The sequence below is a fragment of the Passer montanus genome, unplaced genomic scaffold (assembly GCF_014805655.1).
Source record: "Passer montanus isolate IOZ18808 unplaced genomic scaffold, ASM1480565v1 scaffold24, whole genome shotgun sequence".
In the NCBI taxonomy this organism is placed as follows: domain Eukaryota; kingdom Metazoa; phylum Chordata; class Aves; order Passeriformes; family Passeridae; genus Passer; species Passer montanus.
The window spans coordinates 649,281-676,964 of record NW_024367037.1 but is presented as its reverse complement, the minus strand read 5'-3'; the positions used below and the strand labels follow the sequence as shown (position 1 = coordinate 676,964).

The 27,684-nt window shown below is 34.9% G+C and overlaps 1 protein-coding gene across 3 annotated transcripts in view; it reads left to right on the top strand.

Annotated features, from left to right (window-relative positions):
* PTPN3 (protein tyrosine phosphatase non-receptor type 3) overlaps nucleotides 1-27,684 on the top strand; it is a 157,224-nt gene that overhangs the window by 87,944 nt on the left and 41,596 nt on the right. For 2 of the 3 annotated variants that reach the window (XM_039711167.1, XM_039711168.1), the window contains exons 8-12: nucleotides 3,819-3,939; nucleotides 8,106-8,193; nucleotides 12,167-12,255; nucleotides 17,453-17,516; nucleotides 22,673-22,845. In XM_039711167.1, the coding sequence (XP_039567101.1) occupies nucleotides 3,819-3,939; nucleotides 8,106-8,193; nucleotides 12,167-12,255; nucleotides 17,453-17,516; nucleotides 22,673-22,845 (535 nt within the window). Of the gene's footprint in view, nucleotides 1-3,818; nucleotides 3,940-8,105; nucleotides 8,194-12,166; nucleotides 12,256-17,452; nucleotides 17,517-22,672; nucleotides 22,846-27,684 lie in introns of those variants that run through there. The other variant, XM_039711169.1, reaches the window with a different exon arrangement.

Sequence of the window (27,684 nt, the reverse complement as noted above, 5' to 3'; positions counted from 1 at the left end):
AGCAGCTATTTACAGTCATGCCTAGGCTGAACATTTTGTAAGGGCTCTTGAGTGTGAAGCATTATTTCCTTTTACAAAACAAATTAATTTTAACTCACATGATAGCTAGTTCTACTTGTCCTGTAGGGCATCACAATTACTTAGGGACTGAGTGGGTTCGTGTTCATGTTCGCATCCTTATTTGGATACAGGTTCCACTTGTTGAAACACCTTTCCTTTCAACATTCACTTCTGAGGGTTTTGGTCCTTTTAGGAATTTCTCTCTGAAAACCATTTTCAACATGGTGTCATTTTGCTCATTCTAATGTACCATTTTAGTGTGTCTGTAGTAAGTGGCTGCATTTTTATGTTGCTTCTTTGAAACTGAATTCTGCTGTAGCAGATTATTTTTTGATTCCAGAAACATTTTAATAATTGACTAATTTTTAGTTACTGTTGAGAAACATTTTATGCTAGAAAGTTCATCTTTCTTTGTTCTCTTTTTGTTCCTTGCCAAGAAGTAATCACTTAAAATTTCTAGACTGATTAAACTGTATAGATTAAGTATTTTTTCTTTTTGTACCTCCGTTTTCATATGAAGATAAATTAACCATTAGCCTTTAATACTACATTTCACGCTCATCTCAAGAATGTGAGGTTTTTGGGTTTTTTTCTGTCCTGATTTGGAGGCCAGTCATATGATCCTAACTATGTTTTAATCCCGGACTGCAGTTTTGTACGTGAGGATTTTTACAATTTATGTGCAAGACTCTTCCTGTGGTTTGTTTATTCTGTTGCCCTGTGAACTTGATCTTTATATGTAGTTATCCTTTTTTTTTTAAACAGACAACTCAATTCACTTTTGTGCTTTATTCATTTTACCTACAATATTAAAATTGCTATAAAGTTACAAATTCAATATGAACCTGCTGGATTCTTTTCTGATACACTTCTCAGGTCTATAGAAAATCGATATTTAACCAGTTTCTAAAGACTAGTTTTTGTAGGCATTACATTGGGTAAATTTGCCCAAATTACCTATAACTGATTTCTCATCATGGTTAGCCAATGAGCCATTCATACATTTCCCTTTTTCTATCTGAAGTTACTTGAAATGCCCATGTGCAGAAATAAGTTCTGGTGCTATTTCTTTGTGTGCAGTTCTTTTTCTTACTATTTATAAGCTAAGTCTGTAGATTTGGAGAACAATGTCATCTGCACCTTGAAGGATATCTGAACAAATTGCTTTTGAAAAAAGTATGAAGAATTTATGGCTTGTTTAGGCTTCAATAAGGCTTAGACAGATCCTATATTCTGTAAACATGTATGATTTCAAGACTTGTATTTCAAGTACTTATAAGCCCTTATTTTGTTGAAAGTTTGTATAACTATTGTTTCAGCATGTCAGCATGGCTACTTGGCTATTGAACTCTGCTTTTACTAGAAATTCAAAAATAAACATCCTATTTTTACTGAATATGACCTTCTAAATTAAAGGTCCATCATATTCCTTCCTTTAAAGATTTTCATATTAGATATCTAACTCTAAAATATAATATGCTGATATTCAAATATAAGGGGTTTGTTTGTTTTTTGACTTGTCCTTGGTTCCAATTTCTCTCACTGTGCTCTGTATTGTTTACCATTTATAATAAATTAAGGAGCAACAATAGTCTAGAATGGAGATAGGTTAAAATATTATTATTTTTATGCTCTATCTTCATTGAGTTAGTATCTGCTGACTCGTGATCAGAGCAGAAACTATGTCAGGAGAAACTCAGATTAGAAGTAGGTCTTTAATATTTCTTGCCCTTCTTCTCTCTTCTGGAGAAATCCAGTAAAGAGATAGAAGCATCATGGGTTATTATTCCTGCCGAGGTCTTGATATGTCCTAACTTTCTTCCCTACTCGGATAATTAAATCTTACACAAGATCATTAATCTTGCAAGATGTTTCTCTTCTACTGCAACAGCTGGCTAGGGAGTTGGAGAAGCTAAATTGCTCCCCTTGTTGGCATGGCCTCAGGTAGCAAGAGAGAAAAAACCCAGTGTAGCTTATTTAGAAGATTAGAAAGAAGACTACCTCATAATGTATGGAGGAGTAACAGTTGTCCCTTTTAGAGAAGATAAAATTACAGTAAAAATATATTTTCCTATTGCAAAGAAAATTGAAATAGAAAACTGTGTTATCTTATTCCTGACAATCTGGTCTTTTCCCATTGGCAAGACTGGTATTCAAGCTGGCTGCAGCAAACCTTAAAGATGTAGATTGTTTCATAGAAAAGATTGGTTGTGTTAATGACTGCTAAAGGAAAGGATCCTCAATCAACTACTGTAATTGTGAAATTGTGGGTTTTATTTTACACTGGTATTAGCATACTATTTATTTCTAAAAGTTTCAAATTTTCACTTCTGTTGTTGTTGCCTTAGATTTAGCATTGTCAGGCTTGGACTTTTGTCAATATATGGATATTCCTAAAAATCATTTCAGTTTCTTAGGATACTTCTGCATTGTCTGCCTTGGTTGATTTGGTGTTTTTTTGTTTTGTTTTTATTCGTTCTTGGTTTTTTGTTTTTCTTCAGATAAATTTTACAGTAATGTTAAAATACATGTTTTGGCTCTCATGGAAAATATGTAGTCTTTTGCCTGCCACTTGCTAATTAATTTCAAGTTTAGGCTAACTTTTAAGGGAAAGAACTAAGCATGCAATACTTTGTGCATTTAAAGTAAATCAGTTTCTCTTTCTCATTCCCTTTTTTATTTAAATATTTCTTTTGATACAGACAATTAGGTGTCCAACTATGTTAGCTTTTGACTGCATTTCCCTGAGAATTGTATTGTATCATTGTAGTTCCATTTTCTGGACCATATAAATCATGCAGTTTGAATATACATATAAGTGGCAAATATTAGTTATCCCCTGCATTACAGATCCTGCATAATTACTAGGTATAAGTTATTTCTCATGTTCTCCTCATGCCACTCAGCTTGACTCACTTAAATATCTCTTCCGTACTTTCAAAAAAAATTTTTTGGAAAAAAGTGTTAATATTATTGATAGTATATCCTAAAAGTGTGTTCTTGAACTTTGATTTAGTTGAGGAGCTTTCAATGCTGAATTGTTTGCAGCCTATCAGTTACTTTCTTTTGTGTTAATTTGCAAATCATACCAATAACTTCTGGGAAATTTTAAGGCTTTATAATCACTATTCCATACTCCTTATGAAAAAGAGGGTTAATACAGCTTATAGTTATTTACTTTTTGTAGCCACTTGGTAATGTTATGTGTCAATCAACAGTTATTTCACATTTTCTCTTAAATAATTCACAGCTGAATTTCTAGGACAGGGATATAGTTGGTGGTAGAGTGATTTCCACCTGAATTTGGGAAGAGTGGATGCTTTTTAAATGACAGATCTTGTTGAAGACTTCTAATGTGTTCTAGTCAAGTAAATGTGTCAAATTTATTTCATTTGCCATCTCTTACCAAAGCAGTTTGGTGTTCTCTGATGTTAAAGTGCTGCACGTCTGTGTCAGCACAGCACATGACATCTGTCTGGTGCGTTACAGGTTGTGATGCAAAAGTGAGGCTACATAAGTAACTAAATAAGGTACTGAGTCATTCAGTGTCTGAGATGATAGTTATGGTAAGTGTATTTTGAAAAAAATCTTACCTTGCTGAGGTCATACAGTTCTCGATGTTCGACACTTCTTGTCTGTTGGGAAATAATTGGTAATTTCGTAGTGTTCCCGTATGGGTTTTAATGAGAAGAAATTTCTTCTAAACAAAAATCCAATTAACTGTGAAAACTGTATATGTGTTTCTTGTTTCTTAACAGCACAACTTGGAGACTATAATGCTTCAGTGCATTGTTCAGGATATCTTTCAAATTACAACTTTATACCGGAACAGAACAAAGATTTTCTTACCAAAGTAGAAACGCTACATGAGCAACACAGGTAATATGAACTTTTAGTTCTCTCTCACCTCTTGAGCTTAAAAAAAAAAATGTCAAAAGGAAGACTCAAGTTCTTAGTAGTTTCATTGCAACAGCCAGTTGTATTTCATATATATTCTGTTAAATGAAATACTTGGGTTTATCATAGAGATGCTAGATTAATTATATTCAGAGTATGATGCCAATGTTTTGAAACGTTTTAATAAATTTCTGGTTATAATCTCTGGGAGATTAGTTAGCCTTAAATTCATTCAAGGCAACAATCTAGAACACTATACTAGATGTTTGAGGAATTTGCTGCATGAAGAACATTTGATCATTTTTCAAATTCTATAGATTTTTTTTTGTCTATATATGTGGAAAAAAACTCCCAAGAAATGCCATAACTATAAAGCACTTCAATTAACTTTGTGCTTTCACTCCCCTCTCCTGAGTGTAATACAAAAGCTGCAACAGATTATTCCAGTCAGTGCACTGCTAATTATTTTTTCTGACCCTGCTGATTTGTCTCTTGTAAGATTGCAGCTTTGGAATTAGTAGTGTTGATCAGATATTTGCAAGCTGAATGCAAATATACCAATCTAAGAAATTGTCTGTGAGCAAATGAAATCCAAATCTCTGTAGACTTTTTTTTCTCTATTTGTATCTTGACTGCAGCAGAGCTAATTGCCTGCTCTCTTAGTTTCTTTGATTTATACCCTGAAATATTTCCATTTTCATGTCTTCCTACTGTCTCTCAGCAGTATCTTTCAATACTCTTACTATTCCCTCTGGTTTCTTTACTGCTAGTGGGTGTAGTGAGTAGTTCTGAACTTCACGTGTGCTCCCTAGCCATTCAGAGCAGGCCTTGTCATTTATGGAGTAAAAGAGCATAACCACTGAAGTCTTAAGTCCAACTGTCCTTTCTGTTGGCTGCTTTCCTAACAGTTCCTTTCCTAACAGTTTGTGTTCAGGCACACAACAGCTGATGCTTCTACTCCTTCCAAATTAATTTGCAGTTTCCAGTAGGCTCAGTAGTTTTTGAGGGGGACTTTTAAACAGGAATGAGCAAACCTGCTTGTCTTTAGGAAGGAGTGACCTTGGAGGCCACTGAGGGAAGTTTCTGAAGAGTCTTGGATTGGCTGGGTTGAGCTCATCTATTTAGTGCTGTGGTAGCCAGAGATATAACGCTGGTTATGTTCTGCAGAGGAAGGATCAGGTGTTAGCATTGGTCCAGACTGAGGTGTGGTGGGGTCTGTTGGAAAGACTGCTTTCTTGTCTGTGTCCTTGCAGTGATATCAATGCTTTCATTGAATGTCATTGGTGGAGTGAAGGTAATTGAAAGTCTGAATAAAAATATGAGTGGATTGGACTGGAAAAAACATTCTGTTGGCTGCTTTCCTAACAGTTCGTGTTCAGGCACACAACAGCTGATGCTTCTACTCCTTCCAAATTAATTTGCAGTTTCCAGTAGGCTCAGTAGTTTTTGAGGGGGACTTTTAAACAGGAATGAGCAAACCTGCTTGTCTTTAGGAAGGAGTGACCTTGGAGGCCACTGAGGGAAGTTTCTGAAGAGTCTTGGATTGGCTGGGTTGAGCTCATCTATTTAGTGCTGTGGTAGCCAGAGATATAACGCTGGTTATGTTCTGCAGAGGAAGGATCAGGTGTTAGCATTGGTCCAGACTGAGGTGTGGTGGGGTCTGTTGGAAAGACTGCTTTCTTGTCTGTGTCCTTGCAGTGATATCAATGCTTTCATTGAGTGTCATTGGTGGAGTGAAGCCTTGATGGTTGAGAAGTTTAACTTCCATATTGGAACTAACAGAGATGTTGGTAATTGAAAGTATTAATAAAAATATGAGTGGATTGGACTTGAAAAAACGTTTCTTTATTGTTTTAACACCTCTTTTGAAACTTAACTCTTAAGGCCAACTTACTTTAGAGTGCAGGGAGAAGCAGACAAATTATTGTATATTCTGGCAGTATTTCTTGTATACTCCTTTGGCATTCATATGTCTCAGACATGAATTTGACTAGATCAGTGCCAAGAACATACTTGACAAGAATGGTTCTGGTGTTCTTCAGAGCTGCTGGGAAGGAAAGATAGAAAGGAAGAGTTTACTTTTTTAACCCTTGAGAGAACATTGTTTCTTTGGAATGAGATTTCTGCCAACCTGGAATAAAAAATATTGCTGTAAACCATGTAGGTTATCTGTAAATAATTGTAGCTTTGAAGCTGGTATTCTTGTATTATACAGGGTTTCAAAGCCAATCCTGTAAACATCTATTATTTTTTCATTCTTTAGAGTCCATCCTTTGGGAAACTTTCACAAAGGAAAACAAAAAAAGGCTTGAATTGCTGAAATACAGGCTTGAGAAGTTGTGTTACGTGTTGTAACTCAGTGCAAGGTTTTTGTTACCTAGGTCTTATGTTGTTTTTCAAAATCTGAGGAAGTATTTCCTGAACAAGTTCATGTCACACTGTTCAGTGGACAGTATGTAGCTGTTAAGAAAGCAGCTATTGTCATGTTGAACTGGTATAGCTTCAGAAATTTTCCTTTTGTGTTCATCCCTAAATCCATAGGGAGATTTTTCTGTATATAGTTGGTTCTAACGTGGTTTTCCTGCTGTGTTTTGCTTAGTGAAATAAGCAGCCTGAGATCTTAGGATGCAGATATCGTCCAAATTGTTTAGGTTGTCATAGTGCTTGCTAGATCCTGCCATCAGTTTGACGAGAAGGATGCATTTGTAACTAAATAGGATGCTTATATTCCAGATGAGGTTTACTAGTCCTTGGGTATCAACAGCTATAAACATTGGAACATCAAGACCAGTTTCCTCTTGCCTGTTTATCTCACTGAATAATTGCCATCTGCTTAGGGACCTGAAGGCTTTGTTTCACCTCTAATTGAGTAGGAGGGTGTAACAATAATGAGTAAAAACCCTGAGTCTGTGCTGAGATACTTCTTGGCCCTTCAAGACACAAGGCATGACTAGTCTGATGTAGATGTAGTATGCAAATTGAGAATTAAAATTTGCAGGCATATCTTGTTAGTGTGCAGAAGACCTTCTGAACAAAGTACTTGATCAAATTATTTAAAATGACAGTAATGTACTCCTGCAAACGTATTCAGCATCTTTTTATATAACCAAATGGGCATTTCACATTGGTTTGCTTCTGTAATTTTCTGACACAGTGAAAGATACAGGGTCTATAAAGTTTTTCAGAATCAAGGTAACAATAATCAGTATACATGTACATCTGAGAAACCAGTTGGGGATTGTGACAAACAGCAGTTTTCTTCATCGTTGCTCTCTTTTTTCCTGATATTATGCCATCCTCAAGCCACACTGGCCGTGGCTTTCATGTTCAAGGTACCTTTCAGTTTTCTGCAGCATGATGTAATATTTCCTAGAGTGGCTGTTTGAGGGCATTGTATTTTGATGGCTTTGCATTTAAAAAGAGGGATATTAATTGGAAGTAACAGATGCTGGAGTTCTTCAGATAACGCAATGTTACATGAACTTTTTGCAGGTTGTACCTAAATTACATTTGATTAATGTAATTTTATGCATGTTGTTTTGGAAGCTTACCTATCAAAGTGTTGTTTTTACCTGTACTTATAGAAGCTTTCTTGAAGATGAGAAGGTCAAATGCTTTTATTATTTTAATGTCTTAGCTGCAGGACAGAAAAATATTTTAGGACTTACAGATTTTAGGTAAACTCAGAGGGCTTTTCCTCAGTGAGTTTCATAACTTTAACTTTTAATTTGTTCTTCCCCCTTTATTTTATTAGTACACTTGTGCTTCTTATCTTTCTTCTACATGACTTCTTTCTGAGAGACTATGACATATACAATATTTACAGATACAGCTTCTTATTAAAAAGTCAGATTTTATAGGGGAATTGTTTCCTCATGCCTTTGAACATAACAGATAACAAAGATTTTTCTAAAAATAGCTAGTCCAGAGTGGCTAAGGTAATAAAATCACATATAATTAACTTAATTTTTTGGGAGTATTTTGGCAGGGCCATCACCAGTAAAAAAGTTGTGGCACTACCTAATATGGGGTTTTTCTCAGACACTGGACTTGGGCTTTCTTATGTTTTTATGCATTTGGAATAAATATAATATAATTTTTTTTAACTTTTCTGTGGTTCATATTTATTATTTTTTCCCTTCTTCTAGTGGCCTCAAGCAATCTGAAGCAGAGTCCTGCTATATAAATATAGCAAGAACACTTGAATTCTACGGAGTGGAATTGCACAGTGGTAGAGTATGTTTACATTGTAATTTTTCCCTTGGAAAGTAAATTTATATGCTTTTTTTAACATTAATTAATAGTAGTAAAAAAAGAGTAATATTTAAGTACTGACTTTATCATGTGTTATTTTTAAGTAGAGCTGGGTAATTTTTCAATAACTTATGTGTGACATAGGTGATAGAATTTCAACCAAATAAGCTAGAACTCATCAAAAGTGTAACAAAGTATTTTTAAGACAAACTATTTAATTACTGCAATATATTTTACTTAATAATTTTACAAAGGTTTCTGAGTGTCTTACCATGAAAGAAAATGAATGCTCTGATTAATGCTATTAGTTGGCAGGTGTTTTAAGAGTTTCATTTCTCTGAATTTCTAGCACTAATTTCTCAAATGTTAAGAATATAGAGGGTTTTGGGTTTTTTTTTTTTTTTGTTTCGGTTGGGGGGTTTTTTTGTGTTTTTTTGTGGTTTGTGTTTTTTTGTTTTTTGTTTGTTTGTTTAAATTTCTGTATTCCCAGATTCCAGGCTAAATTTAAGTATTTAACAGCTTGAGCAATGACCAGTAAAAATGTATTTGAACTCTTTTAGATACAAGGTATTCGTTGATAAGAAACATGTCTTGCTATTTCAATGTCTACTGCAATTTAATGGTTTGATTACACTATTCATCCGAAGTGAATCCCCAAAATACTCTTTTATTTGCATCCTAGGTTGCAAGCAATCTTTTGTGCTTCTGTGCAATAGTAAATTGGTTTTGTGTAAGACTTGTAGTGTGAAAACCAAAGGAAGTGTACTGCAGATAATTGATTTCCTAGGTGAAGATGACTTCCAGTTTTCCTAACGTTTTTGTGAGGTTTGTTAATAATCCTGACACTAAGAGTTATAATGAAAAATTAATAAATTTATTTAATGATGAGGAAGGAATAAAATGAGTCATTTGCTTCCTTCAACGTATTTTCTTCTTGTTTTTCTTTATGCTGCCAGAAATAAGTGAGTGTTGCATTGGATTTCTAGAAATTCCTAAAGTACTTCTGTATGAAGCCGCTGTAATTACATTCATATTCATGAAATGCAGTGCTCAAAAGCTTTTTTTAATAATGGAGAAAAGTAGAAAGGAAAGGAAATTATCTTAGTAAATCTGACTTTGTATAGTCTGTCCATTGGGTCATCTCTCACCTTTCTATTTTATTGAAGAAGCTCTTAGTGTCATACTTGAGATCACTATATGCACTTAACTTGATTGGATATTTTCCTTTTAAATTCTGTTATAGCCTAGTATTTTGATAAGCCAACTTGAGTGCTAAGACTTCCACACTAGACTGTGACCAGTCTCATAATATTGGTGGGATGTCGTTTCTGAAAGCTCTTCCAATTTTCATTGTCCTTCCTAAGCTGCAGGCCACTGAACTGCTGCTTCACAGAGGCTACTATGTCCTGCCCCTGCTTTGGCAGAGATTTTTACAGTGCCTTCTGATATCCTCCCCCACTCAGGACTGCTTTTACCTCTTCCTTCCAGTTTTGTCACATCCCAGTGCCTTGACCAGATTGAGCAGGGGCTAATTAAACTGCATCCCTGTGAAAGGCTTTATCTCTGTGGATTCTGATGATCTTGTTCCTCTTAGATTGTCTATGACAAGAGAACCAGGTAACACCTGGCTTTTGTACTAATGGCCCAAAGACGCTGGTGCTCCTGTGCTGGTGGTTGAGAGTGGGATACTTTTGGATAATGTTTCTTGAAGAGCAGATGGATATATAGCTTCCTTTTTTTTTTTTATGATATAAAGTTAAATATTTAATGTGTGAGCCTTTTTTTCAGCAACTTAGTGAACATGCAACTTCAATCTGAGCTCAGTTTTCATCTGCAAACACTTCTGCTTTTTTTCTGATGAAAAATCGGAACTGCTAAAATATTAAAATATGCGATAGTGTTAGGAGACTTGAGAGAGTGAATTCAATATCTTAAAACTATATTGATATTTCTTGAATTTCTAATCTCCTTTTCACTCTGGACCACTATCCCCTCTGCTCAATAATTAATCTGCTGTTAGCTTATCCTTGATTTTTACTCAGAGAGTTGAAGATATGGAAATAATATTGATTCAACAAATTTCCTATCTTCAAAAATCAAAATGGTAATTGTAAATTAAATCGAATATGAATCTGTACTTAACTAGGTAGATGCCTGGCATAATAATTTATCTTTACAAATTTTATTATCTTCTTCATGATACCTGTTTTTTAACAAAAATATGCATGTTATTTCTTTGTTATGCAATTTAACAGCTTGATGTTTTGAAAGGGAAATAACTGTACATCAATATCATATTTCATATAAGAGACACTCTCTCTATGCTATTCCAGCATCTTGATTTTGTGTTTCTTAGGCTCAATACAAGAGAATTCATAATAACAAATAGCATGGGAGCTTAGTGGTTTGGGCTGGTGCAGAGGAGTGTTAGGAATCAACTTTGTTCTGACAAAGCTTCTGGAGAAAATAGAGCAGTTTAGTCTCATTAATCCCTATCAAGTGTTTTAGATAATCCTTTATTTCTACTTAATAATGTAGATTTTAAGGTTTTACTTTTAAAGCTGTTTTTTCTTCACAGTATTGATTTTTCAAAGCAGGAACCTGGAGTAAGCACAAAGTGCTAATAATACAATTTTCTACCCTGCTTTGGGTTTGCCATATCATGGCAGAAACAGCTAACCTGTAGGCAGTTAATCGCCTGAATACGTCAGTGTTCTTCCCAAGTATTAAAATACAGGGATGTCAGTTTTGGATTCCTGTATTATGCTTTGCAAATTAGTTTTGACTTCACTAATTCATGGGCCTGTATCAAACTTCTATTCAACTGTTTTTAAAGGATTTATTGTAGACTTTCCACAGTATTGCCAGAGCACATGCTACTTGTTCTATTTTCCCAAACTTTACTAGTATAAAGAAATTGGGATTGGACATGGAGGAAAGCCATATATTAGTTGAGCCCAGAGTACCATCTAGAGGAGCAACAGTGCTACTGAAGGCTTTAAGAGAATCTGTTACCATTGGCTGTCCTTTAAAAACAGTCTGAAACTGCTTTTGAGTCAAACCTGATATTTTAAACAATGGATTCTATTTACATGTTGATTTATGCATTTAGCTCTGTTTAGAAATCTGTGTAATTGTACATTAATGTGTATTGATCATAAGAAATGGGAAGCCAAGGTTTGTAACTTCTTTAACATCAGTCTGAGTTTAGGCTCAAAATGACCATTCAGCATTCTCCTCTCTGCATTTTTGTTTGTTTGTTTTTTTTTTAACTCAAATGTTTTCTTCTATGGAATAATGTGTTTTCTCTTGAGTACCTCAGTACCTAGAAATGGTTGTAAAACTATGTGGGGTTTTTTTTCCCCAGATGCATATGTTAAGCTAACGCACAGCTTTTGTTTTAGCTAATAATGGATTTCATTTAGTGTATGAAATATTCATGTACACATGTATTTCTCCAACATATTCTCATATGGAAAATTGTGGTCACCTCTTGTGCAGTCTTCCTTGATAAGACCTTTTAGGAAAAAGTAAGGAATTATTTCCTCTCTTTTTTAAAACAGCATGTAATCAGGTAATTTTTGTCAGTTCCCAAAATTCTGTGACATTTACCTGACTAATCTTGGGAAGTATTTGAACTTCTTTCCTGAAATTAGTAAAGCTAGACTTGCAAATTTACTCTTGATACAGATCTAAGGAGCAACCAGGCTACTAGGATGAACATTACAACTTTTAATGAATGAATAATATTTTGAATGTGTAATAGATACCCTCAAAGGAAAGAGATGTGCAAAAATCAAAACTCAAAAATGTCATTGATTTCATTGCTCAGTTTTAAATTCCTCAGTTTATTCCTAGCAATTTAGGTATAGAAAGCTTGAAAATACATTTATTAATAGATAAATGTGTATGACACAAGCTGCATCTGTGTTCTTACATTATTTTTCTTTTTTAGGATCTCCATAATCTAGATCTTATGATTGGGATTGCATCCAGTGGAATTGCTGTATATAGAAAACTCATCTGTACAAGCTTCTATCCCTGGTAAATTCCTGTATTGTAAAGAAATGTGTCCAGTTTTTTTCAATCTTACTTCCATTTGCTTTCACATTTTTTCCAAAGAAGCCTGCAATACTTATATTTGTTCTTTATGGAGTATTGTGGTATTTCCTTGTGCTTAGATAAAAACGAAAACTTACCTAGGCTTTTAAATCTTTAAGGCTTTTGATGTCCTTGCACTGTGTGAAGTCTTGATCAAGTTAATTGACATACAAGTATGAGTACATTATTAGGAAAACCTTGTGGTCTTGGAGATTTGCTGCTGTTATGCTCAATAATATGTCTCTTTTAAAACAAGCAAAACCAATCAGTATTGCTATTAAAGTTCAGCCCCTAATTCAGTCTGAATTAAGTTCAGTCTGAATTTCTTAACATGGCATTCAGCAAGAAGATACTTCTTGGAGTAGAAATGTAAAATGAGGTTTTTGGAGTTTCAGGTTTACAGGAAGTAGGCTAATATAATTTAGACATTTTTAAATCTCATCAAATATGGGTACATAACATTAACAAGCAGAGAGACTTGCACATTATTCTCTGATACATAAAACATTAGAATGCATGATTGTGCTGTAGAAAATAACCTCTGCAAAGAAATAATGGGCACAAGAACTCTAATGTGAATGACATGAGAAGTTATGTAAGCTGCAGTTTTTTTGAAGCGCTTTTGGGCTTTATTAGTTATACCATACTAAAAATTGTAACCTGAATAAGAAATTATATGCAGGCTGGGCATTTCCTTAAAGTTTTTTTATTAGATCAGAAAGAAGTTTTTTTTCAATCTTTCTTTTTTAATGAAGTATGAACCTTTTTTTAATGTTTGATAAAGCCATAATTTTGTCATGTTATATATGAGTTCTTTGTTTAATTTGTAACAAAAACATTATCATTTTTCTGGATAACTTTTTTGGTAGGATAGTACAGTGTTCTTAATGATGACAGAAAAATGCATTCCAAGGGGTCGTACTTGCTTTTTGGCCCTTAATTATACAAAAAAAAACCAACTCCCTAGCTGTATTCTTTAAATACTAGTGTCATTCCATCCTTTCATTTATGAACCCAACCAAACAGCTTTTTCCTATAGAAAAGCAATAAAATCAGTTTCAATTAAAATTCTATAGGAAAATATACTGCATGGTCTCTGGATATACTTTTTTTTCTTTGCTGTGAGTTGCATTTTAACTCCCTAGGATATATTGCAATCACCCTGGATAAATGCATGTCAGTAATGTTCTCATGCAGCAGCACAGTGAAAACTTGTATGTTTCCATTTCTAATGCACATTGAAGCATAAAAGACTGGTCTTTCGTCTTTGTGTCTTGAGTGTTGCTCTTTCATACATCAACCTCTCAACTTCTTTGAACTGCTGCAGGTTTTAAAAACTGCCAGTTGGAGGCACATTTTCTGTCTTCTGCCAGTCTTGTTCTGCCAACCTAATTGACCTAAGTAAGATATGAATTGATAACAGTTGTTCCTGAAAATCACTCAGTAATGGCATTTTAAAGTCTCTGACTATATGAATTTTTTCAAGGAAGGGAAAGATAGTTTATAGCACACAAGACAGGAGGAATCTACAGCTTCCTGTGCTACTTTTACTCCTTCAGAGCACAGAGGAATAAAACACAGATGCTAAAACATTTTTCACAAAAGCCTATTCTCATTTACAGAAAAAAATTGAGGGAAGTAAAACTCACAGGTTTTTCAGTTCAAATAATTCCCACTCTAAAATATGAGGTTTAGGCAGTAATATTTTCAGTTGACAGCTGATGCAGTTATTCCAAGCTTTCCTACTCGCTTACTTTCTCGCTCCCTCTCTCTCTAAAAATTTCTTTTCATCTTTAAAGCAAAAGCTCCCTATACAGCGGCAAACTTTTTGATATTTTATTTCTAGCATTTTCTTGAAGGAGTTAATTATCATTCTTTGTTCAGGAATGGTGTCCATTCCCTGATCCCACCAAAACAAGCAAACACTGAAAACCACCAGAGCGGAGTTGCTTGGAATGTATTTGTAGTATGGATTCTCACTTTCATTTTAGATCTCAAAGCAGGATATATTTCTGTAATGCCTGAAGTGGTATTTATTTAGGCTCTTTATGTAACACCGTTTGTATGTAGTGGTTTTTCCTATGGACTCTGCAAACTTCACCATTAACGAGTTAGAACTCAAGGTGGCAGCAAACACCATCAAAGCACTCTTTCCAATATTTCAAGTAAAATACTCTGCAGTGGATGACAACAATACAACTATGCCATATGGTAGCAGTCAAAGGGGACCAAAGTTTTCAGGAACAGAGGCAGTGAGAGAGTTCTGCCTTGGCAAAAAGATGCTTTTCAATCAGAGCAACCTACGTAAAGAGCTGACTGATTAGTCAGTGACAATGCAAGTCAAGATAGGTTTAAAAAATAGCTTTGGATTTAATGCAGTATTTTGTGCACTCGCAGAGTTATTCTCAAGGGTGCTTAACTGTTATGTGGTAATTTCCAGATGATTTTGCAAGTAAAATATTAATGGCAAAAACATACAAGCATTCTCTATATCAGCAGCAACTAAAGTTAGGTATTAAATGCTTTTTTGTGTATGCAGTTTCACTGCTTTGAAAACTTCAGAGAAACTGCTTGAGGAATGCATAATGCATTGCTAGTTAAAACTTGGAAAACAAGTATCTTGCATAGCAAATTGGACAGAATCTTTCTTCAGTGGCAAAGTATAGGATTTACAGGTAAAGAAACTTTTTCTTTCTTCAAGTCACAAGTACCAGCTGTTAGTACTAAATTCTAGGACAGGACTGCCAGTTTAATCAAAAATTAACGATTCTGTGGCCCACACAGTAAAAAAACTATTTTGATGCTTGTGAATTATAGGAAGATAGGACCCAAAAGATCCATGATTCTTAATATACTACAACTAGTGAGCACTTTTCAAGTAAACCATGAAATTTAATGATTTGTGAATGATGCATAGTCACTGAACAGATTATTGGTGAAAGAGGAGGGCTGCTGAGCCACCAGTTATAATAACAGTAACTGCATTCTATTAATATAATTTTTGGGTATGGCATCTTCAAGAACTTGTTAAGTCTAAGTGCTTTGACACTTTAATCTCCTATATTTTTTTCTAGATTTTTCTAGGTGTGAACATTTAGTCAATTTGTGGGCATAACATTGCAAATGATTTTTAGTTATTGTAAAATAAAAATGTCAGAGTAGCAAGTGTTCCTCATGCCTGAACTAAATAGCTTTAGTTGTAATTTAAGGAGACTGAATGGAATTGAGAGGGGTTTTCTATTTAGGAGAGTGTCAGAATAAAGAGACTTTGTGCCCTGATTTGACTTGAAGTGATTATACAGTCACACACTGAATCATGCAGGTTGTTTTGGTTTTGATGGGGTTTTGGTAGTTGTTTGTTTGTTTGGGTTTTTTTTTTAAATAAAAGCAGGGTGTAGTGGAGAGCTATTGAGGGAGTTTTGGTACTTTAGGATGCTGGCTCCTTTTTGTTGTTGGGTGGAGGGCTTTTTACTTAGTCTGCAGGGTTAGTTTTCTGTGTCCTGCATTTCAGCTGGCTTCATGTTGAGGTAAGACTAGACCATGATGGCAACTTTGGAATAACTCCAAAAACTTGTTGGTTGAAGTTTAGTCTAAGTCAAGAAATATGGTTAGAAAGAACCAGAAGCACAAAACTTGAGTGGTACTAGTTCAGGCAGAGTAGCACTAGAATCAAGAAAGAATTAGTATAAAATCCTAAGGAAATACAACTGAAAATTTATATGACTTGTCAGATAGTTTAGAATAAAGAGCTTTTAGATGAGTAATGCAGATCACAGATGTTTGAGGTAACAAGTCAAATGACACGAGTATTTTCAGAGTTGGCTTAACAGAAGAGGTGGATATAATTTCAACTTTCCATTAATTTTCACACCAGTTTTTCTGGTCAAAGAATAGTGTTGAAATACTTGTTTCGTTGTGGTTCTGTAATTGATGGAGAAAAGCATTTTCTGAAAATGGCACACACTGTTTTCCACCTCTTGTGCAAGAAGAGGGATAGGTAATTCCACTAATATTCTTGTTAGTAACTGGCAAATATATTCTCCTGTATCCATGAAGGATGCTGCTCTGTAACTCAAGTGCCTCTCCCATGAGCAGTGGGGAATGAATTTTTATGCCATCTTGCTTGATGAGAGTAGTGCAAAAACTGTGCCAAAGGGAGAGGACTTTGAACAAAGTTCATACCTGATATCTAACATCCTGTGAAGCATCCATTCATGAAAAGATGAGACTTCTAGCAGTAAATTTACAAAACCCTTTCATAATTTTTTTTTCAGACACATATGACTTGATCAGACCTTAAATAGATTTCCTAAAGGCCTCCGTAGGATTCTAGCTGACCATAGATCAGAGATTTCTTTGTCTAAAAATGCAGGTTTTCAGTTACTGAAGTAGAATTATTGCAGAGAAAATTTAGGTATTTTAGACAAATCATGTTTTGCTGTGAGAAGCTGTGCAGGTGGGTTTGTTTAATTTAGCAAAACTGATAAGTGCATAATTAAAATGAAAATTGCTTGAGTACTAATTCCAGTTGTAATCTTTACCTTAGAAAATATGCATTCACACTGTGTATATTTAAAAAGATGTGTTCAGTTCTAAAATTACCACATAAATTACATAGCAATGTTAATGAAGTGAAAAATATATTAACACTTATTCCTACAGTTTTCATCCTTCTAAAATTATGATTTTATCTAGAGATTTTGTTTAGTGATTAAGATAAATACATTATATCTTTCACATTATGAAACCAATTCTACAAAGCCTCTGCAAAGTTTCAGTTGTTGTAAGACTAACCTTGTCATGTCATTGGGGTCTTAAATTTTGTTCCTTTAGTCACAGTTGTCATATGACTCTAAAGTTATACAAAAGTTGACACATTTAACATTTGTGCAGCTTAGTGTAGAAGATGTCATCAAGTTTTTTGCTGCAAGAATAGATTTGGTGGGAGAGAACTGCTGTGAACTATTTAAAGATTAAACGAGGACATCTATTTGCCACTCAACACAAGAGATGGCTGCATATTATTCATTGAATATTTTACAGCTCTAATCTTTCAGGCTTACTGTACACAGTATTAGTTTTCATTGTTTTATCACTCTAAATATTGCTTGGTATTTCATGGCCTGTTTCTGTCTTTTAGGGTGAACATTTTAAAAATTTCCTTTAAAAGGAAAAAGTTTTTTATACAACAACGGCAAAAACATGTAAGTAGTCCTCTAATTTTGTTTTGCTCCAGTGACCATATTCAATCTTTTATATTGAATATAACCTACAAACTACTGATCAAAAGGCTCTGTTGGGGTAATGCCTTTGAAACTCTGTTTTGTTAACTTGGTCTTGCTATTCTGGTCTGCTTATTCCCTCTCTTTTTCCCTTTTATTGTTTCTTTTCCAACACTGAATCCCTCTACTTTCAGTCTGTTAGACTGTATCTTTCCCATGGAGGTTTCTTCTCCCTTGGAGGCTTAGAGTAAATGCAGATCTCCATCCTTTCTCCAATATCTATTAATATAGCATATTTCCTCTTTTTCATCAGCATCTGCTACTCTTTTCCTTGTTGCTCTCCCTGCCCTGTAGAGTTCCTTAATACAGTGAATCTACTAAACAATCTACTAAGCAACTGCTTGGCCCATCTAGAGTTCTCACTCTAGGAGGAGTTTGTGAAGTCCCTTCAGCTTATGGGGCTCAGAGCTCTGGAAGAAAGCAAGGTTTCTGGAGGAAAGGAGAGCTTTGCAGATGAAAAACATGAGGTTTAAAAGGTGAATAGCCCACCTCCTGCTGTGTGTAACATGGAGGGCTTTAGGAGTTGGCAAATTATGTGAAGATAGTTTATAAAACAGATGTAAAATTTTTCAGCTGTTAAGAGATGACTTCTGTTTGTTGCTTTGTGCTCTTTGCAGAACAATTGAAATATTAGTCTAATGGGGAAGGAAATCTTGATTACTGATTATTACTGTGCTGCCACAATATTAAAAAAAAAAAGATATCTTTTTTACAAAGAGCATAGATTGTTTAATATAACCGAAAAAAAAGACTTCTCAGAAACTAGTGATCAGCAGATGTATACATATTTTAATTCAGTTGAGGACAAAACTTAGTAAAAGTTTAACTTGTACCTAAAGTTCATGGAGGCTCTTTATGGTAGTACACAAGCTCTTAAATTTATAGGAGCTGTGTTACAAGACCACCTCTTGACCCACATAGATTAGAAGGTCTGCTGAACACAGCTTTCTCTGGAGGCCTTTTTTTTTTACCCAAAAGGAAAATGTTTTCTTCTTTTTTCTCTTTGTTGTGTACTCCTTTTTTCCCAGTTTGGTGGACTCTTTGAAATTTGAAATACATGTAACTTTTCAGGATTCACATTTAAAAAGAGTTAGTATACAGAGATAGTGGTACTGCACTAATGCTTGCACACACACATAGCATGCACAGGGCGTGTCCTTACACACTGCAGGGGAATCTTAAGGGCTTTGTTCCTAGCTGTAAGTTTGTAAATATGTTGTTTATATGCAGACATGTCACAGTCTGTTCATGTATATTTCACTGCATGAAGAAATGAGTGGATCATAGACCATTCTACTCACTTGTGAGTATAAACACTTGCAAGTAGTAACTTCTTTCCTGGCTTTGAGGATTAAAAAATTTACTGATAAATAATAATTTCAAAATCTAAATATTTTCTAATATACAGATAAGTACAAGCTTTCAGACAGCAGTTTCCAAATGTGTCTGTGAGAATAAATGTAATAACAGAACTCTCTGAGAAGGATTTGTAAAACAGGGCTTGGAACTCAATTTTAAGTCTCTTCCAACCCTAACAATTCTATGATTTTCTGAAAATGAGTATACTCACAGTAGTTTTGTAATGTGGAAGAATAAAGAGTCAATATAGAACTATCTGTGGACTTAATGTGAAATATGTGTGTTCATTACATAAAGACTGCTGTCAAAAGTAGAATTTTTGTCTCTGGAGACCTGTGTCACTTTTGAAGAGAGCAGCAATCTTAATTTGTTCAATTAAACATTTGATAAATGATGACAGTTCAAGGCTCTTGATTCTTTTAGCTAACCTTCTCTTAAGTGATCATAGTTCTTTGTTTCATAACCTTCGGAGGTGACAGTAATGCACGCAATGTCACACTTAAAGAGCTACAGAACTGTAAGAAAAGTTCTTACAAGGCCAGCTGCATAATCCTTCTCAGTTCATGTGAAAAAGCAGACCAGGTGTGCCACTAAATCTGTAGGTACATCCATCCTTGTCAGCCCCCTTTGTTTGAAATTTAGGGCATCAAGCGTGCAGTGCTCCAGTGGTATTGCTTGGAAAAGCTTGCTGGTGCCATGCAGTGGGAGAGAGGGGCGTGGAGTCCTCGGGGTTTCACCAGAATAGTGGGGTGCTTGAGAGGTGTGTGAGGGCAGATGACTGCATTGGTGTCAGTCTTCAAAATAATCAGTTTTTTGCTTGGAAAAACAGAAGCAAATAGGTAAATGAATCTGGAAGTAAGGAAGATGAAAGAGTGTGAGGAAAACAGAGCAAATATGGTATATTCATAGGCAAGGTTTGACTAAAGATGATGAGAGTGCTGTAGAACCTCTTTTATATCTTATATGTTGTATGTAGATTCTTTACAAAAAGAATCTACACAGATTCTAGAGAAAGTTCTCAAAAGCAATGGATTTGCAGTCCCCTGGGATGTTGCATGTTTCATTGATTTGTTCTCATTTCATTTATTCAATTTTTCTTTCCTTATGCATATTTTCTGAAAAATCTACTTATCTCAATCTTTCCCTTCTACTCACCTTCTCTTTTACCCTCCCACTGCTCCAGTCTGTTGTTCAGCTACTTGATTAGGAGTATGCAGTATTTATTTTTCTACTGAAGAGCCAAATAAGGACTGGGGAGCAAGACTGATGAATCAGTGAATGTCTGATGCTAAAGAAGCTCATGACATATAGGCTTAATGAGAATAAGGACTGGGGAGCAAGACTGATGAATCAGTGAATGTCTGATGCTCATGACATATAGGCTTAATGAGGGGTGCAGGATTTAAGGTAGGAATAGGAACTATGCTGTTTACAGGCAACATTTTGTACCTTTCAGGAATGAAATTTTATTTTCAATGTGCTTATCTAATACTTAAAAACAACTTCATTTGCTGCATACTAAAATATATCTTCACTTTTTATGCTGTAGATATTTTCAGATTTTCTGTTAATGGAGTAGGCATACAACTGATGCAGAAATTCTTCCATATGTTGAACTAGCAAAACATTTTAATTATGTGGAATTGTTCCCTTTACCTCAAATTTCTCTAATCCTCATTTTTTGATAATCATGAAAATGCCATTCCTATAGAATTTGAGTTGAGAATTATGGTGGGCATTAGATCCTTTGATCCCACTAGAATTCTCCTCACCTTTAAAAAAGTACACTGATTTAACAGCATAACTTGCAAGGTGGCCTGTTAGTGAGGCAGGTTGTTATTAACAAAAGATTATCTTAGTCTAAAAATTGAATAATTTTTTATGAAACTTCTCAAAATATTTTTTTCTAGCTTAAATCCATATTGAAACTTTCAGCCCACTTAAAGGCTGCTAAGAAGGTTCTGTGGCAACTGAAAAGCACGCTCATAACCAGCAAAATTAATTGCTGCTATCAAACCTAAATTTAAAAACAGATATTAGATGTACTTAGTTGCTTATCTTTATACTGTAGCTTCTCAGTATAATTGAGATGTTTGGATAAAATAATTTTTGTGGTAATTGAAAGGCCAGTGCTTCAGGCCAACAAAAACATTTATACATTTCTTTTATTTGTCTGCTGGAGTAGCAAAACCCTTCAAGTGGTATTCAACCAACAGAGAGTATGTCAGAAGTAGTATTTGTCATTAAATCCTTGTGATGTATGCTTTACGTATTTCAAGAAACTCTGAGTTAAGATTTGCTCTGCTTTCCTGCTTTATTTTATGTAACTACTAAGAAGCAATTGTGGTGAACTGACAAATTGTTTCCAGTATGCAAGAGACTCAAATAACAAACCCACATCTTGAAAAGAAAATACGTTTTAAATGCTTTAATGGTTATAGGGAAAATGTTCCTTGAAGACTGTAATCAGTTAAATGCTTTTCAGTGCTTATGTAAAATCAAGAGAAAATATTTTTCTCTCTCTCTCAAGTCTCACTGTTTTTCTTAAAAGCGTGTCTGAAGCCACAGATTCTTGGGACTAGACATTAAGTGATTTGCAAAATGCAGGATTGGTCTCAGATAGTTGTCATTTGTAAAAGGCTACCTAGAAATAAAAAGAACACAAGAAAAACAGATTGACTGTACCAGCCAAAATGGTTTGTAGTTACTTCCCAACAGGATTGTTGCTGTGAACAAGCAAAAGGTTGCCTGTCTAATTATATGTTGAGATGTCAAAATCAGTCATAATTTAGAGGAGTTAGGAAAGATGAGTGATGAAAACGTGTTTTTTCACTAAGTGCTGAGCTATGCTGGCAATTGACTCAGGTCTCACGTTACATTTATTTCTACTCTTTGCTTTGCTCTCATTCCACTTTCTTTCCATCAATAACTAGATTAACTAACCAAAGCTTTCTCTTGTACAAAACTCTTGGGATAAACATTGGTGGCACAATTACATTGTACTCACGTTTCACTGGCACTCTGGCCCTGAAGTTACTTGTGAGAGTTTGCATCGAGACATGCAAGTTTTATATTCTGCTGCCTTCTGAACCTCCTCATTGTGACATCACATTATCATCCAAGCAGGAGTGGATTTCTACAGCAGTCGCAGCAGCTCCAGTCCCATCACAACTATTTTCTTTCCCCAAAGAAAGATCACTGTTAACATCTTCAGTTTCTTCTGAAAGACTATCAAGAATATGCTTTTTGCATACTTATGGCACTTGAAAGAACATTATTGAATTGAAGCCTTACGTGAAGAGTTTGAATTCAAAGAATGAGGGTTTTTTTTCTTTTGAAATTGCACCCTTAAGGGAATGTTCTAAAGAATTTTGTTTGTCTTAAGAAGTCAAAATCTCACTGGAAACCTGAAAATATATTTATCAGTATAACATGATACTCATATATACAAAATTTTTACAACTCTATACTTAAATGTTTTATTAACATTTCATGAACTTGTAAAGTGCACATTTTGCAGTCTGGAATTTCAAATAGTCACAGAAGTATTTTGGTCATCTCCAGCTCAAAATCTACTATATGCTGTTTTTTTGTTTGTTTGTTTGCCACAATGTATTTTTCATGTTTAAGCTTAAAATAATTCTATTGGTTTTTTATGACCTTGTTTACTGTTTCATCTACTTGTATATGTTGAAACATGGTGTTCCCTACTGTTGCAGAATGAATCCAGAGAGCATATTGTTGCCTTCAACATGTTAAATTACAGAGCATGCAAAAATCTTTGGAAATCTTGTGTAGAGCATCACACATTTTTTCAGGCAAAGAAGTCACTACCTCATGAAAAAAAGATATTATCACATTATTGGACTCTGGGTTCTAGAAATCCAGCAAAGTAAGTATTGTGTGAAAGCACGTTTTGCTCTATGATGGGAATGGGAGGATTTGTGTCAGTAATAGCTCAAGTTGGAGTGGCAGAGTTCAGTCCTGACAATAGCTTAACACAACTATATATGAACCATTTGACAAGTTATATGGCTGTGGTTTCACTTTCTGCAGTGTAATCTCCTTACAGTAGAATTTTTCTTATGACTGCCTCAAAAGGTGTTTGGATCTAAGTTTTACTATTATTTATTCAACTTGTTGCTTCAGTCTGAAGTATAAAAACACTGGAAAGGAAAAATGTCCTGTAGCTAATGATCCGGTAAGAGAATTTGCAGAACAGAAATGTTTGAAATGCTTAGCCATTAGTGTCATGTGCACATTCTGTTTAATATGTTAGGGCAATTTCTGGAGTGCATAACACCAACCAGTTATTACTGACACAAAGATGAAAAACTTTCTTCCATTCAGGTATTCAAGATACCCCTGTTGTGACACTTCTAATCCTTTATTTGTCTCATTGGATTCTTCTAGTTACAGAGCACTAGAACCACTAGTTTCCTAGTGTTGTCTAAGATCTAGTTACCAAGAAGTAATTCTTTAGAGCCTGTGATTTTCCTATATGAAGCTGGGATTATTCCTCCCCTGTGCAGTAACTGGGCTCTATTTTCATTGCAGTTAAGCTGCCAGTTTATTGTCCAGTCACATGACTTTGCAATGTCCTTCTCTATTTCTTTGCAGTTGGCCCTTGTTTTGGCTATCCTGTGTGACTTTTTTTTACACTGCTCTTTTATTTTAGGGGCTTTTACATTTTTTTGACAAGTATATTTATTTGACAGTCACAGCTATTTCTTCCATTATGTTTATTTGTTCTGTTGTTACATTTATCAGCAATACAGCTCCAAAGATGTCATGTCCTGTGTCTTCAATGTCTCATCCATCCCATCCAAATCCTCCTTCCCCACCCCCAAAAAACATTCTGTATGGAAACATACTAAAAATATTTCATATTAATAGTGAATGAAAAAGAAAGTCTTGTGTCATTATCTTTCCTGAATGTGAGATTCTGGGGGGCTTCTTGAACCCTTTGGTGATCTGTAGACTCTCTAGAAACCTGCTTGTTCTCATGATTTTTGGAGAAGTATTTTTGTTTTCTTTTTGTTCGTAGGTAGTGTGTTTTTGTGAGTTTTTTGTAGTGTATTCACTTAACAGTTTAACTTTACATATAATTTGTCAAACTGATTTTCTGTCTTCTATTGGATAAGCTTCAACTTCTGAATGATATCAACATGCTTCAAATGGCTTCTCAGACATTGGTGGCTTCCTGACTTTTCACACTCTGATGTTCTTCAACTTCTGAATGATATCAACATGCTTCAAATGGCTTCTCAGACTTTGGTGGCTTCCTGACTTTTCACACTGTGATGTCTCTTCATACTGCAGAAATTAATACCAAGTGCACTGGTATTGCTTGTAAATGAAGCATTTGACCTTTGAGGGCAATGTAGGAATTCTGATAAAATGTTGTGCTTTCTGCTGGAGTATAATTCCATGTTTTCACCTAGTATTAGATCATAGCTGGATGATCTGGTTTCTAAGTCCTGGAAAAGAAAAGTAGTTGTACAAACAGTATTCTAATTTTATAACATTTTAAAAATCCCTTTTTTTAGAATTAACTCATTTATGGAGTGTTATGACCTTGTTTTTCCTGAAGTGGAGGTGTTGAGATGACTCAAAGTTTGTTGGATTGTCAGGTCCTGGAGTCCTTTATTTCTTTCAAATCCGTAAAGAGATTGAAAATCCTGGACCTCCTATAGGACAGATATATACACACAGGTATTCCACAGCCTTTCTAATCGTAAGAAAGAAAACAGTATGAGTTCCAAAGGGTACCAGTTTAGTATCATTTCATCTTTTTACAAAACATTTTATTTTTGACACATCTGCTGTTACAGTTTCTTAATAGTCTGTAGCATACAGGACAGTTCTCATTGTTGATCTGAATTACTAAGAAATAATTATTTTCAAATAATTTCAATGCTCTGAGGCATTGTCTGTACTGTACTAATTCCTTACTTAGACTTCTAAGGAATCTCCAGAGGGAGAATCAGTTATAGAGACACCTTTCATCAGCTTAGGATAACCTCTTTGGCCTTATTTATACCAGCAGTAAGCATGAATTTTGGGATCTACATGAAGAAGAAGTAACTCAGCAATCACTGCTGTGAAAGGCTCCTTAACTACACAAGAAGCAACAGTAATTTTGAAAAGCTTTGAGTAGTTCCTATGAACTCAGCAAATTATTTTCTCAAAAGATTTAAGAAAAATGGTGGAAAAAATCACTTCTGAGGTCATATTTCACATATTGAAAATTTTTACTTTCCAACTTCTTTATGATTGTGGAATGTTGTAAGATTTTCCATGTTCCTTTTCAAGGATGGCTCTGACCTTATGTGGAAATTACACAACCAAAGAAGAGATTCTGCATTCTCTCTTATGAAAGGGAACAAATTTTTGCATTGTATAAATGAAACAAACACAGACAAACGCTTATGTGGAAATTACACAACCAAAGAAGAGATTCTGCATTCTCTCTTATAAAGGGAACAAAATTTTGCATTGTATAAATGAAGCAAACATAGACAAACCAAACCACAAAACCAAATGTGCACACAAAAGCTCCACTGACCACAACGTGCAGTCCTGGAGGTTTTAAGATTGACTTGTATTCAAGAATTCTTTTCATGCAGCTTCCATCAGCTTTGGAGGGTGTGACATTCAGGTTACCATCTTAAGTATCACAGGTTTTCCTATGGAATTTATGGCTTTCTTGTTCTATATTCTTCTGTCCTTATTGAGGCAGATAGCCTGGCATTTATTGCATCATTTCAGATAGTTGCAGTACTTGAGTTACAATTTCTCATTTGCACATACCTGTGCCCTTCTTGATTCTCCTAGCTTAAGGTACTAGAAGCATTCCATTTAAATTAGGCTGCTCAGTTGTATGAATCACCTGTAAGCCTTGTTCAAGGAACAGACTGAATCACATCTCCCAGATTCTGAGAGGTAAATTTTGGACTGAAAGCTGAATAACCTCTCCTAGACACATTCTCATTTCTTGTTGAAAAGCTTAAAAATGTTTCTGTAGTTTTCACTGAGAATAGCCTCAGAAATAGATAGGAGAAAGGAAGCATCATTTCCAGATAGTACAGTGCATTCCAGAAAGGCTTTGGCAGCCTCCCAGAATGTTTGCTGAGAAATATGCTGATATTTGGCATTTGAAGGGCAGCTACTTGAATTCAGGAGATTATTTATCTTCTGTGCCTTAACTGAAATATCTAGAGACATACTCTATAAGTGATTTTGTGGTTAGGATTAGGGGTTTAAGATTAGAATTAGGGTTTAGGGTTCTGGCTTCCATCACATAAGTTATGTTGCACTTCAAGTTGTCTGTGTTGGAAAATGCCTCAACAGCCACTTATGAAAATGAAAAGCTTATTAATGTGGAGTTCTTCACAATGCATTTTTCATAACACATCATCTTTTTCCAGTCTTTCCCTCTGCTCCAACTATGTAAGGCTTCTTTGAAAGACATCTGTCTCTGAAGATGATGAGTAGCTGGTACCTTGTCATTGTATTCAAAAGTCATAGAAAAATAAGATGGGTAGCATAGCCAAAAGCTTCTCCTGAGCTGATGAACTTTGTTTACTAAGCATGGACACATACATGGATAGCTGATTGTAGTATGTAGATGCTTCATACCAAGTTTTTCTTCTGTTTTCTATACTTGGAGAAGCTTTTAAAGTACATTTAGAAGATGAAAGAATTGATTTCCTTTAAAATCATGATCAAGATATATGAAATACTTCAGTATATATTAAAAAAAAATTATGGGTTGCTTTTTCTTTTACTTATATTAGCAATAAGTAATACAATGCAAAGCATGCTTAAGGTTTGATTTTCTCATAATACCCACAGCTTTGGTAACATTTTTATTTTCTTTTTTTTTAAATGCTATGGAAAATTGAGACTTTTCAGCTCTGTAGTAAGATCCTTACTTAGCCTGCTTGCCCAGCTGCCCATTATGTACAGTTCAGGGCTTAATAGGCCAAAGGTGTTTTGTCTGTAACTAATAAATTGTTTCTTCCATGAGAAATCCTAGGCCTGTAAACTTAAGGGTGAGGAGCTTATCTCTCAGCTCAACTTGTGGAATGTTGTACAAAATTATGCGTAACAGTGAGTTTATCTCAATTTCATTCTACTTAAGATTTTCTTTATGCTGTGTATTTTGACTATTAAGATACTTTTACTGCTTTCCTGGCTGTGATTCTTATCCTGTTGCAGCCCTTTTCTTCTCAGATTCTTGTCAAAAGAAGCAGTCCAGACCTGGACATCCTATTTTCCTGTCGTTTTTTTTTTTTAATGGTTTATCTCTATAAGGAATACATCACTTAAAGGTGGCTTCCTTCCACAATAGAGTGTAATCTGGTTTAGCTCTTAATTGATGAGGCAGCAGGTAGAGGGTGAAGTTGTCCTGTGCTCACTGAAGCTCTTGCTGAATTGCTACCTCTTTGTGAATATTAACAGGGAAGCTTCACAACATATTACCTGTATTTGAACTGTGTTTTGTGAGGCACTTAGTTCAGTGCCAGTAGGGGATACTGAATTTCCTGTTTTCCCCTCTGTCCTCTTAAACACAATTGGGTTAAAAATAATTCTCAGAAAAAGTTATTTTTGCACAGGCTTCTGATAAGCAATGTAGCAGGGATTAACAATCACTTTTATTGTCACAAATGAGGGACAGCAAATGTCTCTGTGAGAATGTATATGTATAAGTAAGGAGGGGTAGGCA